The sequence below is a fragment of the Lutzomyia longipalpis genome, chromosome 3 (assembly GCF_024334085.1).
Source record: "Lutzomyia longipalpis isolate SR_M1_2022 chromosome 3, ASM2433408v1".
NCBI lineage: Eukaryota > Metazoa > Arthropoda > Insecta > Diptera > Psychodidae > Lutzomyia > Lutzomyia longipalpis.
This window is the reverse complement of record NC_074709.1, coordinates 11,169,792-11,186,783: the sequence shown is the minus strand read 5'-3', so window position 1 is coordinate 11,186,783 and position 16,992 is coordinate 11,169,792. Positions and strand designations below refer to the sequence as shown.

Here is a 16,992-nt window from a genome sequence, read left to right as displayed (position 1 = left end):
AGAAACTAGAACGCGGCATCATTGAAAAAGAATTGTTTAAATAATATTTATTTATGTTTAAAGTAAAATATTTGAGCAGTAAAACTATTTCTATTTATTAAACAAATACAATAAAAAAATTTATTTGAACTAACATTTTGAATAAAAAAAGTTATTTCAAGAAATTTTGGAATTATTTATTTAATTTTAGAAATTTTTTAAATAATAAATTAATTAAAATCTCTAAGAATAAAGAATATCCAACAAAGAAATTTAAAAGAAATGCTTAAAACAAGACTTAAAAAGAATTGCTTAAAGATTCTGAATAAATTAGAAATTAATTAACAAATAATATTTTTTGCAATCTTCATCTGCAATTTTGTGAAAATTCGAATTTACCGCCTTCATCAAAGTGTAAAAGTGCCGACTTGTATCCGCAGAGAATCGGCATACTATTGTTTTGATAGACAGATGTTTTGATTCGCGCAGAGCAAAGAACTTTGACAGAAAATCGACTAATAAAAAAATTCCCACAAAGTGAAAAATGGACGAAAAAGCTGGAGAAAGTCTCTCTGGAGATGAAATGCAGGATCTCCAGAATCCCAAGAGGACACGCTTCAGTGACACAGACGTCGACAGGGCTGAGCAGAGCACAGAGGGGCACAGGTGAGAACTATATTGTGATGAGGAGTCCCCGAAAAGGAGGCTCTTTTTTTACATCGTTCCCATCAATTACGTCAAATAATTTGCGTCGTTAATTGCTGCAAAATTTCTCAAAGGATTTCATGGGTAATTAATGGATGTACCTTGTTTGTTTGCAGTGGAGGTGCGTGTGCTGCGTTGGAGGCATCTGGAGGGGCCAGGAGCAGTCAGGTGGATAGTGGGAGTGAGGCCAATGACGCAGGTGAAGCCTCGACCTCCACAGCTGTGTCATCCGTGAGTTCATCCTCGAAATTTGCAGCCGTTGGCACGAGTGAGGATAGCGGACGATGCGCCAGTGGTTCCGGAACGAGTACAGCTGCAGCTGAGGCCGAAGCGAGGCCCGCAAAGTCGCCCACCGTGGCGAAGACAAAGCACGCAAACAGAAATTATCGCTCTCCGAGGTTTCGTTCATTTGTCGGCTCCTTCTGCTCCCCAACACCCTCATCGTCGGACGACGACGAGGGCACCACAACGTTCCGGCAGCGTTTTGTAGAGCGCAAAGAACGCCGAGAGCGTGAATCCAGCCCCGTGCGTGAGGCTCGGATGGATGTGGATGCCCTGAGTAGTGATCAGGAGCAGAGATCTGTGAGAACTAGTGCCTCGAGAAGCTCATCATCGTCCCCATCGCTCTTTGGGCGGAGCCTCTTCCAGCAATCGGACTACACGGACAATAATGACGCCAACAACGACGTCTACAGTTCCCAGTCGTCGGTACAGTCACACGAATACGCCATCTCAGACGACAAGGCGGAATTCCTGACGTGGCCTAAGCCCCCACACACATGGTGCTCAATCCCCGAGCTTATCTACCGCCAGCAAGGGCTAACAGGGCGCGGTAGACAAACCCTCGCTGGACGCTCCACGCAGATGTTTGAACGGCGCTTCGGGGGCTCCCGTCATGCCGTTGAGCGTCTGGAACTCATGAAAAAGCTCACTGAGCACGAGGGCTGTGTCAATTGCCTCAACTTCAATCGCTCCGGCAATCTCCTTGTTTCCGGCTCTGATGATCTCAAGATCATCCTGTGGAAATGGTCATCCCCAGATGAGAAAACCTTCAGCTTCGACAGTGGTCACACATCAAATGTGTTCCAGACCAAGTTCATGGAGCTGGGGAATTTGCACATTATCTCCAGTGCCAGGGATGGCACGGTGCGACACCACGAAGTGCCTCCGGGGAGTGACAAACCCATCAGTACGTTGCTCATCAAACACTTGGGACCCGTTCATAAGGTCGCCTTGCCGGCTACGTCACCATTTGAAATTCTATCAGCTGGAGAGGATGGAAATGTGATCAGATGCGACCTGCGGGATGGAAATAAGCGAGAAAAGTGAGTGTTTTGATCTGTTTTGTTTTTACGGAATTCTTTACTAAATTGACTGTGCCCGATCTTTAACAGGCTCGTGACAATTAAAGCCCACAATCGTCGCGTTCAGCTTTACAGCATTTCTTCCCATCCGATTAATCAAGAATTCTGCGTGTGTGGACGCGATCAGTTTGTCCGTGTATACGATCGCCGCAATGCAAAGAATGCTGTAAAAATTCTAAGTCCTGAACATCTGGCCAATAAGAAGCCCTTCACAATTTACATAACGTGCGCCGTCTACAATTGGATTGGCACGGAAATCCTTGCGTCCTATAGCGATGAAGATGTCTACTTGTTTGACAACAAATACCAAACACCTGGATCATATCTGCACAAATACCAGGGACATGAGTACGTATAAAGATTTCATCCTGATCTCTTAGGGTTACCACCTCACTTTACTTTCTGAACCGGAGAAATTTACCTACCCCCTAAATTTTTAAATGTCCGTAAAATTAAAAAAAAATTAAGTCGATTTTTGATTGTAGGTTTCGTTTTTTTCGCTAACTTTTTTAGTATAAAGGATCGGTCTAAGTTTTTTAAGCTAGGGTTAAGTTTACTTAAAACAGGCTTCAGTTTTAATTTAAAGTTTTTTTTTTTAATAAGGTCTAGCCTAGAAAAAAAATGTAAGTTTGACTTAAAAACTGAAGCCTGACTTGAGAAACATAGTTAAGCCGTTTATTAAGCCAGGCCTTTTTTTTAAGCCGAACCTTAGTTCCTTTAGGTCAGACTTTTAAGATTCTTTTAGACTCAGTTCAGCCTGATCTAACCTTAAACCTTAAAAGCCTGACCTTAAAAAAACTTAATTCTAGTCTACAACAAAGGTCTTGCTTAAAAATCTTAGGACTGACTTTAAAAACTTAAACCTTGTTTGAAGAAAACTTTGGTCTAACTTAAAGAAGTTTATTTTGGTTTAGAAAAACTCAGATCTGACTTCAGACGATTTTCCATTAGCTAGAAAAAACCGAAACTTTCTAAATTATATAGTTTATATTCTATAAGTGGCTGGAAATTGTGTAGTCATCCTGCCCATTGCACCAGAATGTTTCTAAAGAATCTTAGGAACCTCCTTGTCTACACACGGCTGATCCTTGATGTCATCTTTGGGTCAAAAGAAGTGAAGCATTTTTATAAACTCAGACTTTGGCCCAAAGATGGCATCAAAGATCAGCCGGGTGTTGAAAAGGAAGTTCCTAAGATACCTTAGAAACTTTCTGATTCAATGGACAGGTTGCCTTCACAACTTCAACTCACTTATAGCACTTTCCTGGAAGCTCATCCAATTGTTCTTGAAACAAATAAGTGTAGAAACTTCAATTTGCTCGGAGATCATACCCCAAAACCCGAAGTCTTCGGGTGAAACCCCTAGAAATGGTAACAATATGATCTCTGGAAAACGTCTAAAATGGGATTTTTGATGTTTTCTTTTGCAGTAATAGCTCCACAATTAAGGGTGTTAATTTCTTTGGGTCACGTTCGGAGTTTGTTATGAGCGGAAGTGACTGTGGGAATTGCTTCTTCTGGGATAAGAATACTGAGACTATTGTGCAGTGGATGCCGGGTGATGAGACTGGGGTTGTCAATGTGCTCGAACCCCATCCAACCTTCCCAATTCTTGCCACCTCGGGCCTTGATCATGATATCAAAGTTTGGATGCCATCTAATGAGAATGTAAGGATTCAAAAGGAGATTTCTGGTTGCTCTAAAGATGGATTTAATGGCAATTTTGTTTTCATTTTTATTTGCAGGAGCCAAAGCTCGAGGGGCTGAAGAAATGTGTCCACCGCAATCTAACATGTCGCAATGTTGTTGGTGAGGATATCTTCGATGATCGCATGATAACATTCTTCGTGAGGCAATGCCTGAGGAATCGTCGTGAACGTGATCCAAACTACTGTCCAAATGTCAGTGAGTTGGCCTCGTCATCGGATAGCGATGATGACATTCAAAATTTGGGCAGTGATCTGGATCCGGACAATTTGCGCTCACTCCCATGTGCTCCATCCTAGGAGATGTGACAGCATCCTTCCAGCACCCGTTGCAGTGATCACAACGCACGCAGTTTCTTATAGATGAATCGTCCTGTGTCTATTAATCTCCTTGTTTTATCTCCCTCCCTCCCCCTTCTTGTCCTCCTCTTTGCTAATCTCGAAAGAGAGTTGAAAAAAATTATTGATATAATCCATATGAGTACATGCATATAACTCAAATTCCTACACAGATGTTTATATATACATATGTAGTCAACTGTGGGCTAATAAATCGATTTATTCACGGGGTAGCAACGAAATTTATTTCTTTGTTTATTCAATTAATTTTCGAACCGACTTTTGGTGCTGTGTGAGAGAATTTCCTTTTCAAAGAAAAATCAAAAGGAAGAAAAATGAGCAAGTATCTGTCGAAACTCATAAAGCCACCACGGGATTATGAAAAGTACGAGAATGATGCATTTTCTCAGCATCCATTGATGAAGTTCCGGCTCTCAAATATCCGGGAAAGGAGGCATTTCAGTATGCTCAAGCACAGGGCAGCTCTGGTGAGTTTACTGACTGTAGTGAAGTCTTTAATTTTAATCTTAATTTCAAATTAAATTATTAAGGGAAAAATTCGCGTTTGTCGAACAATTCCGGAAGATCTATCGGATGTCCTGCCCCAGAGGCAGGATAAGATAAGACAGCAGCTCTATATGTATGCCAATAGTGCTCCAATCCCGAAAATTCTTCACAGAACTGAGAAGAAAATCATTGAGTATGTCCCTGAGAGGCTGAGAAAACGCTACCCAAATGCCGTTGAGGACTACATGAAGGAAGTTCGGGAGGATTATGATAAGATAATTCGTGCTTTTAGCATTCAGAAGATCCTAGTGCCGAAGGAGGGGGAATTTGTGCCGCCACGAGAGGAATTCCGGTTGAAAGCTAAAGGACGCACGAGGAACTATCGGCAATTCCTTCACAATCGCAAGCAAATCTCCAAGAATCTCCTCATCACCGCACCCTACATTCGTTGCATTGTGCACTTTGCCAATTTGGACTTTCCGGATGTTTTGAATGATTTATCGCGCTACCGGAAATTGGGGGAGATTATTCTGGATGAATTAGAGAATAAGGCTCGAAAGGATTTGTACACAAATGCGGAATTTCTCAAGAAGTTCTGGTACCCGAAGATTGTAAAAGTTATGCTGAAGTACTACAAGAAGAAAGTCATTAGCCGTGTGGAACTTCCGAGAATCCTTCAGTGCGCCACAACATTGATTAATCGTCAAATAACTGAACTTAAAATTCGCACCTTAAACCACATTTGCGAAGTTATTGGAGATCGTGAGAAAATTCCCTATTTAAAGGTGAGCCTAATCTGCGAGAAATCAATCGATTTGTACCCAACGCTGGAGAAGATCTTCAAAGTCTATCACGATATGTTGGATGATGTTGCGGAAATAGGAACAAATTTGACCTCATTGGAGATTTTAGTTGATTCAGAATTATTTAAGAATCACGATGAATACTTGAAGATCAGCGTTGGGGAGATTTACATGAAGGAAGCTCATGAGAAATTGAACAAGGTCCTGGAGAAGGCCTACTCTCCAGTTATCCTGTACTTGTCGAGCTTTCAGGATGAATATAAGTTTCTCTCAAATCCCGAAACTAGAATTTCCATTGAGAGTTTTTTGGAAGTTATTCACACATTTGATGAATATTTGAGCAAAATTGAAACAATTCAAATCTTCATTGATAAGCTCAGACGATGCATACTCCGGGAATTCTTTGACTTTATGACTCTCAATCAATTCGAGGCGATCCAGAGTCTTCGGGAGATTGCTGATAATCTCGTGGATAAGATCACTGATCACATTGTGACGTCACACAGGAAAATGTGTGATGATATTTGTGCAACATTCGTTGAGATTAAACGGAAGGCTCTTGAGATTCCAAAATCAACGGAGAGTCTGTTGGAGTCGGCCGAGTACATGGTGTACGTGAAGACGCAGCAAATGAAGGAGTTGCAGGATCGCATTGAGGAGTGCTTGAAGATCGGAGGGACTCTCCTTGAATTCAAGGAACTCTCCAAGGATCACTTAGCAGCACAGATCGCCACAATTAACTGGTACAACAACATTGACGATGTCTTCGAACAGAACGCCCAACTGCAGGAGTTCTACAAATTCCAATTCGAAGAACATCTGCAGAATGTTGCAAAGAAGCTAAATGAAGACATTGCCGAGATGCTACCAAGCCTGTCAATAATTGACGATATGTGTGAAACGGAGAAGTTCAGAGAATACTACGGATTACTGCAGAATATCATTGATAATCTCAAAATATTCGAGAACTACGTTGATTGGCTCAATAAGGAGGAGAAGCTGTTCAAGTTCCCTAAATCAACCTATCCCGTCCTCGATGCAATCAAGAATTTTGTGATTCCTTTCACGAAACTCATGAAGCTCTGTATTGAGTGGTTGCGTCACTTCTACGTATGGATGGATGGACCATTTGAGTACCTCGAACCAGACTTTGTCGCAAGGACTGTTGAGGAGTACCTCAAGGAATTCCAAGAGACTCAGAAGTACTATCATAATCGCATTAAGGCTGACCTTATTGGGAATCCAATTTGCAAATTTCGCGGGCAAACGGAGGATCCATCGGTTGAGAAGCATCCAGTTCCACTGAAACTCTGTCATAAAATGATTAGTTGGATTCAAGAATTCGGCCTGGGAGTGCAGATTGTTAAGATAATCTGCAATCCTGCTCTACGGGAGAGGCATTGGAATGAAATGTCGCAGATGGTTGGCTTTGATTTAACACCCGATGCTGGGACAACACTGAGAAAATTTATAGACTACAAACTTGAGGATAAATTGGGTGATTTTGAGATTATCAGCATTGGGGCAAACAAGGAGCTGCAGCTGCAACAAAATCTCACGGGAATGATTGAAGAATGGTCAGGTGTTTGCTTCAAAATTGGCTCATTCAAAAATACATCTCTGACAATCCTTACCGGTGTGGAGGACATTCAGGGATTGCTGGGAGATCACATTAACAAAACTCTCGCCATGAGAGGATCAGCCTTTGTAAAGCCGTGCGAAGTTGAGGTGAAAGCTTGGTACTCTAAACTCGTACGTGTTAATTCAACAATTGAACAGTGGCTAAGGGTACAGATGCTTTGGCTCTACTTCCTGCCAATCTTCTCAGCTCCTGATATTGTTGCTCAAATTGAAAGTGAAGGAGATTTATTCAGAGAAGTTGATGGAATCTTTCACAAATACATGAAGATTATCCTTGATGAAGCAGAAGTAATGAAAACAGCACCAATTGGAGGTTTTCTTGAGGATCTACAAGATGCCAATAAGAAGCTGGATACCATCACGTGGGGAGTTAATGGATATCTCGATAGGAAACGTCTGTTCTTCTCACGTTTCTTCTTCCTCTCAAATGATGAAATGTTGGAGATCTTGTCAGAGACCAAAGATCCCGTAAAAGTTGAATCGCACCTCCTGAAAAAATGCTTCGAAGGCATCGATAGACTTTCCTTTGACGATGAATTGAATATAAGAGAAATTCGTAGCGATCTTGGAGAGAGGATTGAACTACTGCGACAGATTTCAACGCAAAATGCCCGCGGGAGTGTTGAAAAATGGCTTTGGGAGGTTGAGAGAGAAATGATAAAGGCAGTTAAAGATCAAATTCAGGAAGCATTTAAAGATATTTCCCAAACAAATCGCTCAGAATGGATTTTCAAGTGGCCACAGATGGTTGTGCTGTGTTGCCAAAAAATCTTTTGGACTTTTGACATTGAAGGTTGCTTTAGGGCAGACAATCCCGTGCAGATGATCAGGAATAAATTAAAGGAGCATGAAGAGGTCCTCACGAAGAATGTTGATTTGATAAGATCTTCAGATTTAACACCACTGCAGTGGATTGTCCTGAAATCCTTGATTGTTTTGGATGTTCACTCCCGAGATGTCTACAGGGAGCTCCAGGAGAAATCTCTGGTATCTGCTGATGAATTTCTCTGGCTAGCACAGCTACGATACTACCTCCTCCACGGAGAAGTCTCTTTAAATATTATAAATGCAAAAATAGCATTTGGATATGAATATTTGGGGAATCACGACCGATTGGTGGTGACTCCGTTGACAGATCGTTGCCACAGAACAATGATTGCCGGGCATCAGTTGCACCTATTCGGAGCCCCTGAGGGTCCAGCTGGTAGTGGGAAAACGGAAACGTGCAAGGATCTCGCTAAGGCAATTGCAATTCACTGCAAAGTTTTCAATTGTTCCGATTCTCTGGACTTTACAATTGTTGGGAGATTCCTCAAAGGAGTCGCATCCGGAGGTGCTTGGATATGCTTCGATGAGTTTAACAGGGTTAAATTGGAAGTTCTGTCCGTCATTGCACAGCAGATATATACAATTATACAAGCTATTCGGGCGAGATTGTGCAAATTTTCATTCGATGGCTTGGAACTCCCACTAAAACCATCATGCTACGTTTGTGTTACAATGAATCCAGGCTACATTGGTAGATCTGAACTGCCAGATAACATCAGAACACTCTTCCGGACAGTTGCCATGATGATTCCAGACTACAAAATTATCGGAGAAGTTTCTCTCTTTTCCTACGGATTTCACGAAGCTAAGAAGCTAGCTAGGAAAATTGCTACAATCTACCGGCTATGCTCTGAGCAGCTGTCAGCTCAGCATCACTACGACTACGGAATGAGGGCTATTAAGAGTGTCATCGTAGCCTGTGGGAAGCTCAAAAAACTCCATAAGAAGGAAGATGAAGAACTTCTTCTCTATCGAGCTCTTTTGCATGTAAATCTTCCGAAATTTGTCTCCTATGATATTCCTCTTTTTGAAAATATAATGAAGGACTTATTTCCCGGTAAAGTAATTCCGGAAGAAAATCGAACAGCCTTCGAGGAGGCCTTCAGGGTAGTTTGTCAGGAAAGAAATCTTCAACCAGAGGAGGTTTTCTTGAAGAAAACACAACAAATTTATGAAATGATGACTATTCGGCACGGGATGATGATTCTGGGGGAACCATTCTCAGGGAAAACTTCCTGCCTTCGTGTTCTATCTGATACACTAAAGATTCTTTCCGCACAAAATACAGCAAAGTATCAGAATGTCTTGATTGAGATTTTAAATCCAAAGTGTGTGACGATAAATGAACTTTATGGGAAATTTGTTGGAGCTACAAATGAGTGGACAGATGGGATTATTTCAAAGATTTTCCGGCAATTTTGTCATGAGAAAAGTAATTCTTGGAAATGGGTAAGTCTTTAAGGAATCTTGTCACTTTGTCTTTTAGAAATTGAGCATAAATTGGATTTTTTTAAGGTAATCTATGATGGACCTGTTGATGCAATTTGGATTGAGAATATAAACACTGTTCTTGATGACAACCGTAAGTTATGCTTAACTTCCGGCGAAGTGATCGAGATGCCAAAGAATATGATTATGATCTTTGAAGTGATGACAGTTGAGCATGTTTCCCCAGCTACGATCTCTCGCTGTGGAATGGTCTTTATGGACCCTAAAGCACTAGGATGGAAAGTTCTTGCACGCTCCTGGACTAATCGATGCAATCCTGCCTGGATGGAAGGGAATAAAGATTTCATCCTTGATCTTTTCACGTGGATTTTTCCTCTTGTAAGCCCTCTCAATTCAATCTCCCATTTGGGTAATTAAAGATTCATTAATAATTGCTTTGTTGCAGTGCTTAAAATTTCTCGAGCGGCACTGCAAGCAATTCCTTCAGCCTGGGGAAATGAATCTCATCATGAGTACGCTGAATCTCTTTGAGATGTTCATGAATGAAGCATGTGAAGATAGTTCGGAGGAATTTACAAAGAATCTCTCAACGTGGTTTCAAGCTGCAACAGTTATGGCAATTTTTTGGGGCTTAGCAGGAATTTTGGATGCAACATCACGTTCTAAATTTGATGCTTTCTTCCGCGAAATATGGCGAAATGACGAAGATAGCCCATTGCCTGAGAGTGTGGGACGGATAGAGGTGACATTGCCGACAGAAGGTCTCCTTGTTGAGTACTGCTACCATTTTAAGCAGAAAGGAATGTGGAAGTATTGGCCGGATATTGTGCGGAGGATGGAACCGGAAACAACCCCTTTAGGTATGCAGGTGCCAACAATTGACACAGCAAGGTACTCATACCTCTTTGAGCTGCTAATTAAGAACAAGAAGCCCTTCTTGCTAACTGGCCCAACGGGAACTGGGAAGAGTTTCTTCATACAGAATTTTTTAATGAGCAAAGTTGCACCGGAAACATTTACGCCGTCCTTTGTAACGTTTACAGTGATGATTTCTGCAGGACATACGCAGGAGTTGATCCTTTCGAAATTGGTGAAGAAGAGACGGTGGCAGTATGGAGCTGCAAGGGGAAAGACAGCCATTATCTTTGTGGACGACATGAATATGCCGGCAAAAGATGAATACGAAGCTCAACCACCTCTGGAGCTTCTTCGTCAGTATTTTGATCATTCCTTCTGGCACACAGGTCCAGATAGAATAACCTTGAGAGATATTCTGCTAATTTGTGCCTGTGGCCCTCCGGGGGGATCTCGTCAAGTTGTCTACCAACGTGTTCTTCGGCACTTTAACATCTTCTCCATAAATAATTTCTCCGAAGAATCCCTCAGTAGGATCTTTTCCGCAATCCTCCTCAATGGACTCAAGACGCGTGGTCATGCATCAGATGTTGTGGCATCCGTTAACAGCATGGTAGCTGCAACACTTCACATCTACAGGATTGCCTCAACAATCCTACGACCAACACCACAGAAATCTCACTATATTTTCAATCTTCGTGATATTTCGAGAGTCATCTCAGGTTGTTCCCTACTCCGCAAGGAATCCGTTGACAATAAGAAAATGTTCCCAAAAATTTGGCTTCATGAAACAATGAGAACTTTCTGTGATCGTCTCACGGATAGCAGAGATCGATATTGGTTCTTTGGGAAAATTTCAACTACAGCTGAAGAACATTTCTCGGAGAAACTCTCAACAATCTTCGAGGAATACCGACAGGAGGGAAGTGAGGATTTAGTACTTAATGATCTGAGGAATTTCATGTTTGCCTCCTATTTGGATTTGAACACGCCACTTGAGGAGAGAAAATACGAAGAGATTCCGGATTTAAATTCACTAAAAGATCTCGCTCTGGCTAGCTTGGAGCAGTACAATTCCAAGCATACAGCTAAATTGGATATTGTCCTATTTGGGTATGCTCTTGAGCATCTCAATAAGATTTGTCGCGTTTTAACAGTTCCCGCAGGGAGTTGTCTTCTTGTGGGAATTGGTGGATCCGGAAGGCAGAGCTTGACGAAAGTTGCAGCGGGAATTTGTCAGCAAAATGTCTTCCAGCCACATATAACACGAGAATACGGGTTAGAAGATTGGCGTAGGGATCTCAAGATTGTTTTGAGAGAAGCCGGTGGCTTGGGTAAAGACACAATCTTCCTCTTTACGGACAGTCAGGTGAATCTTGAGGTCTTTCTCCAGGACATTGATTGCCTTTTGAATCTCGGAGAGGTGCCCAACATTTATGGGATTGATGAGCGTCAGGAGATCCTTGAAATGGTACGCCTTGATGCTCAAGGTGGGAATAGGAATATCGACATTAGCCCCCTACAGGTGTTCAGCTTCTTCGTCAATCGCTGCCGGCAGCGTTTGCACATTGTTCTCTGTTTCAGCCCCATTGGGGACTCCCTGAGAACACGAGTGCGACTCTATCCGTCCCTTGTGAATTGCTGCACTATCGATTGGTACGAGGATTGGCCACCGGAAGCATTGGAAATGGTTGCCGTACGCTACATGCAGGCTATTGATATTCCGGCGGCAATCAAAGAATCCGCTGTAGTTGCTTGTAAGCATTTCCACTTGACAGCAACCAAATTTTCCGGTGAATTTTTCCGTGAAACAAGTCGAATAATTCACATTACATCAGCATGCTACATTGAACTCATTAGATCCTTTAGGGATTTAATGGAGAAGAAGCAAAAGGAAATTCTCGAATCAACAAAGCGTTATGAGGCAGGATTGGAAACATTGGTACAGGCATCCAATACAGTGGCGATCATGCAGTGTGATCTCAATGAATTGCAACCAAAATTGATAATTATGGCTGAAAATTCACGTGAAATGATGAAGCAAATTGAGAAGAAGACAATTGAGGCGAGTGAAGCGAGTGAACATGTGAAGAAGGAGGAAGTTAGTGCCAATGCACAAGCTGCTGTTGCGCAGGAATTGAAGGATGAGTGCGAGAAGGATCTAGCACAGGCTATACCGATTCTCGAGGAAGCTATTCAGGCTCTGAATACCCTCAAACCTGCTGATATTACCCTCGTGAAGTCCATGAAGAATCCCCCTGAGGTTGTAAAGCTCGTAATGGCGGCGGTATGTGTCATCAAAGGTGTTCCGCCGGATAGAATAAATGATCCCGCAACAGGGAAGAAGATCATTGACTACTGGGGACCTAGCAAGAGAATCCTTGGAGATATGGGTTTCCTGCAGTCGCTCAAGGATTTCGATAAGGATAACATTGGTGTGGATATTATGAAGAAGATCCGAAAGGATTTTATCCCGCACAAAGACTTTCAGCCACACATTGTGCTGAAAGCTTCAAGTGCAGCTGAGGGGCTCTGCAAGTGGATCATTGCAATGGATTTGTATGACTCAGTGGCAAAAATTGTGGCTCCGAAGAAAACGCGCCTGGAGGTGGCTGAAAAGGAGTACGCAGACACGCTGAAGATTCTCAATGAGAAGCGGCAGATGGCTGATGAATTGGAGCGGAAGGTTCAGCTGCTCAATGAGCAACTAACAGAAGCAAATCGCGAGATGCAGCGGGTTGAGATGGAAGTGGATGTTTGTAAGAATAAACTTCAACGAGCTGAGAGCTTAATCGCAAGTTTGGGCGGTGAGAAAAATCGTTGGACGCTCGCTTCGGAAAATCTTCAGAAGCTCTACAATAATCTTGCAGGAGATATCCTGATGTCCTGCGGATTTATCGCATACCTAGCTCCATTTAGTATTGCCTACAGGAAGCGAGCACTATGTGAATGGCATGCACTGTGCCTAACTCTCAGTATTCCCTGCTCAGTACCATTCAAATTCACCGAAGTTTTGGGATCGGATATTAAATTGCAAAATTGGAGTATTGCCGGATTGCCGAAGGATTCCTTTTCAGCTGAGAATGCAACAATAATGGATAATTCAAGTCGATACAGCTTATTCATTGACCCTCAGAGTCAGGCAAATAGTTGGATAAAAACCCTCGAGAAGCCCAATGGATTGCGCGTTGTTAAATTCTCTCAATCGAACTACATGACACTTTTGGCAGATTGCATTCAATTGGGAACACCCTGTCTCATTGAGAGTATAAAAAATCACCTGGAAGTCCAATTGAATCCCATTCTCTTCAAACACACCTTCTTCCGCGATGAGCAGGAATTCATTGATCTGGGATCGGATGTTATTGAATTTAATTCAAATTTTCGTCTCTACTTAACTTCAAATTCCCGCAATCCCCACTACCTCCCGGAAGTTGTCAATAAGGTGACAATTATCAATTTTTCCTTAACCCTTCAGGGACTGGAGGATCAATTGCTGGGGATTGTTGTGGCAAAAGAACGTCCGGATTTGCAGGAACTTCGACAGAAGATGATTTTGGAGGGTGCAGAGAATCAAAAGGTTCTAAAGGAAGTTGAAGATAGTATCCTGAAGACTCTTTCAACGAGCAAAGGGGATATTCTTGAAGATGAACGTGCTATAAAGATTCTCGATGACTCCAAAGTTCTCTCGGTGAAGATTAAAGCCAAACAATTGACATCGAAGAAGACTGAACGAGAAATTGAAGCTTTTCGCTTTAGCTATCGTGCTGTAGCTTCACACTCCTCCGTACTCTACTACTGCATTACGGATCTCCCGAATATTGATCCAATGTACCAGTTCTCCCTGGGATGGTACATAAATCTCTACATTTTCTCCATTGAAAATGCCAACAAGTCAAAGGATATCTTTAGACGATTGAAATTCCTTATGGACACAATCACGCACAATCTCTACACGAATGTTTGTCGGTCAATCTTTGAAAAGGATAAACTTCTCTTTTCATTCATCCTCACAACGAAAATTATGATTATGTGCAATCAAATAAATCAGGAGCAGTACAATTTTCTCCTGAAAGGTGGGAAACCCATTAAGGATTCACTGGAGAATCCTGCTCCAAGTTGGATCGGGGACAAACTGTGGTTGCACCTTCAGCAACTTGAGCAAATGGAGGAGTTCAGGGGCTTCATTGAGGACTTCAAAGTGAACATGGATGAATGGAAGGAGTACTATGATACGACAGATCCCCAAACGGCTCCTTTCCCACGCTCCTGGGATGGGAAGATTAATCGTTTTGAGAAACTCCTCGTTCTCAATACCATACGCCCCGATAAAACTGCTGTGGCTATTCAGGAGTTTATAGCCTGTGAAATGGGACCACTCTACGTGAGACCACCAGCTTTTGACATTACGAAATCCTTCGAGGAAGCCAATTGTCTTATGCCACTGATTTTTATCCTTTCCCCCGGAGCTGATCCAATTGGCGCCCTGACGTTGCATGCGGAGAAAATGGGATTTATTAAGGCGTTCGAGACGGTGTCAATGGGAAAAGGTCAGGGACCCATAGCGGAAAAACTCATAAGAAATGCCCAAAAAGCCGGGACGTGGGTTTGTCTGCAGAATTGCCATTTAGCCACATCTTGGTTGCCGACACTTGAGCAAATATGGGAGGATATGGATGTTCACAATACTGCATGTAAGTTATGCGCATTTATTGGAATTTTTAATGCTAAATAAGTTTTTTCTTTTAAAAGATTGAGACCTTTTTCTCGAGATCGTGAGAATTTTCTTGTAAAGAATAGAATTTAGAATAATTCTTTAATCGACATAATGAAGTCTCTCAAATTTCTTTTTCATCTTCTCAGCTTCTGTTTGAGAATTAAATTACAAAAAGATTTTTAACAAAGAGACATTTTTGCGGTACCTACTTTCAGTGACTTTCCGCCTCTGGTTGACAAGCTACCCAGTTGAGAACTTTCCACCGACTCTTCTGCAGTACGGCGTGAAGATGACGAATGAACCCCCAACAGGATTAAAGCAAAATCTCTTGAGATCCTACAATTCCGAACCAATGAATAATGAACAATTCTACACGGGATGCCCCGATAAGTACAAAGCCTTCACAAAGCTCCTCTATGGGCTATGTTTCTTCCATGCTGTCGTGCAGGAGCGTCGGAAGTTCGGTCCAATGGGATGGAATATCCCTTATGGGTTCAATGAGACAGATTTTCAGATTTCTGTGAAGCAACTGCAGATGTTTATTAATGAATTTGCAGAGATTCCCTTTGAGACGGTGGCCTATCTCACGGCTGAATGCAACTACGGTGGAAGGGTAACAGATGAGTGGGATAGAAGAGTCATTGGGACACTCCTTGAGGATTACTTCAATGAAAACGTAGTGAAGGATGTAACGTACAAATTTTCCGACACAAGTGCTGCCTTTGCAATTCCCACCAAATTTGAGCATCGTGACATTGTTAAGCACATTGAGAAGAATATCCCAAATGACCCATCAACGGAAGTCTATGGTTTGCACATGAATGCGGGGATCTTCAAGGATTTAACAATGTCGAAAATCCTCCTAAAATGCCTAACAATGACTCTAGGAACGGCAGATGATGAAACCCCTGAAAGGGCTCAAGAGAGTTTAGTTGAAATTGTCAGGGGAATAGAGAAGCGTCTTCCGGAATTATTTGATTTGGAAGTCCTTGCCGTGAAATTCCAAACAGACTACCATGAATCCCTGAATACGGTGTTAATGCAGGAGCTGGAGAAATTCAATGCTCTTCTTGAGGAAATTCGCACAACATGCCGTGAGATTGATGATGCAGTTGGTGGTTTTGGCGTGTTCACACCGAGACTTGAAAAAATCTCTAAGAGTCTAAAAAATGGAGAAATTCCCCGAAGTTGGCAAAAAAAATCATTCCCAAGCCTTAAACCCGTTGGTTCGTACATTGAAGATTTGCTGGAGAGATTGACGTGGTTTGGGGAATGGGCTACATCCGGTACTCCGGAAACATTCTGGCTTCCGGGCTTTTTCTTCACACAAACCTTCCTCACGGGAATACTACAGAATCACGCAAGGAGGTGCGGAATTCCCATTGATGAGCTGACTTTCGATCACACAATTCTGGAGGATGCCGAAGAGGAATCTTCCATGATGGGAGTGAAGATTTCGGGACTTTTACTGGAAGGAGCTAAATGGAATGCAGAGAAGAAGCTTCTTGATGAGCAAGAAGCTAAAATTCTCATTGATCCAATGCCAAGGATTAATCTTCAGGTGAAATATGGTGGAAATTACGTTGAAATCTGCCACTAGAGGCGCTTCAAGCACATGAGGGGACGCTCTCATGGCGTCCTTTGCTAATATTATGAATTTTTCCTCTTTTTGCAGCCAATTTTGCGTGAAAATCTAAAATTGGGGACTCGCTACAAGTGTCCAACGTACAGGACAATGGATAGGCGAGGGGAACTCTCAACTGCTGGACATTCATCAAATTTTATTCTTCCAATCCTCCTACCCACCGATAGGAAGTCATCGCACTGGATTAAACGAAGCGTTGCTCTTGTATGCCAGACAAACGACTAAGCACCCCCACGTGGATGCACTCACGAGAATTCTGTCTTTTTTTTCGTTTATTTTATATTTATATGAAAATTGCGTAATAAATAACGTAAAACCCGCGTTTTGTGTGAATTGGGACGCGTATACTGTACACGGCGATAAGATAAAAACATTAAAGAATCTCGATGGCCACTTGATGTCTTCTTCTTCCAAATTGTCGCATGGATTATCTCACTTTTCCCACCCACTCAGA

General features: G+C 42.3%; 2 protein-coding genes across 2 annotated transcripts; both read left to right on the top strand.

Annotated features, from left to right (window-relative positions):
* Positions 1-425: 425 nt before the first annotated feature.
* On the top strand, positions 426-4,335 carry LOC129792096 (DDB1- and CUL4-associated factor 8). Its single transcript, XM_055830843.1, has 5 exons — positions 426-645; positions 801-2,009; positions 2,079-2,396; positions 3,479-3,716; positions 3,794-4,335. Exons 1-5 carry the CDS (start codon positions 524-526, stop codon positions 4,052-4,054), a joined length of 2,148 nt encoding a protein of 715 aa, XP_055686818.1. The 5' UTR covers positions 426-523; the 3' UTR covers positions 4,055-4,335.
* A 93-nt stretch (positions 4,336-4,428) lies between these two features.
* On the top strand, positions 4,429-16,856 carry LOC129794336 (dynein axonemal heavy chain 7). The gene is made up of 6 exons (XM_055835137.1): positions 4,429-4,581; positions 4,645-9,321; positions 9,388-9,699; positions 9,767-14,870; positions 15,109-16,454; positions 16,569-16,856. The coding sequence occupies exons 1-6, from the start codon at positions 4,429-4,431 to the stop codon at positions 16,761-16,763; spliced, it is 11,787 nt and encodes a 3,928-aa protein (XP_055691112.1). The 3' UTR covers positions 16,764-16,856.
* The last annotated feature ends 136 nt before the right edge of the window (positions 16,857-16,992 follow it).

Bases quoted from the DNA above. Each gene is read 5' to 3' on its own strand.
- LOC129794336 (XM_055835137.1), top strand. From the start codon at position 4,429: ATGAGCAAGTATCTGTCGAAACTCATAAAGCCACCACGGGATTATGAA. The intron at 4,582-4,644 runs GTGAGTTTACTG...TAAATTATTAAG, and splicing joins TCAAGCACAGGGCAGCTCTG to GGAAAAATTCGCGTTTGTCG. The intron at 14,871-15,108 runs GTAAGTTATGCG...ACCTACTTTCAG, and splicing joins GGATGTTCACAATACTGCAT to TGACTTTCCGCCTCTGGTTG.
- LOC129792096 (XM_055830843.1), top strand. From the start codon at position 524: ATGGACGAAAAAGCTGGAGAAAGTCTCTCTGGAGATGAAATGCAGGAT. The intron at 2,397-3,478 runs GTACGTATAAAG...TTTCTTTTGCAG, and splicing joins CACAAATACCAGGGACATGA to TAATAGCTCCACAATTAAGG. The intron at 3,717-3,793 runs GTAAGGATTCAA...TTTTATTTGCAG, and splicing joins GGATGCCATCTAATGAGAAT to GAGCCAAAGCTCGAGGGGCT.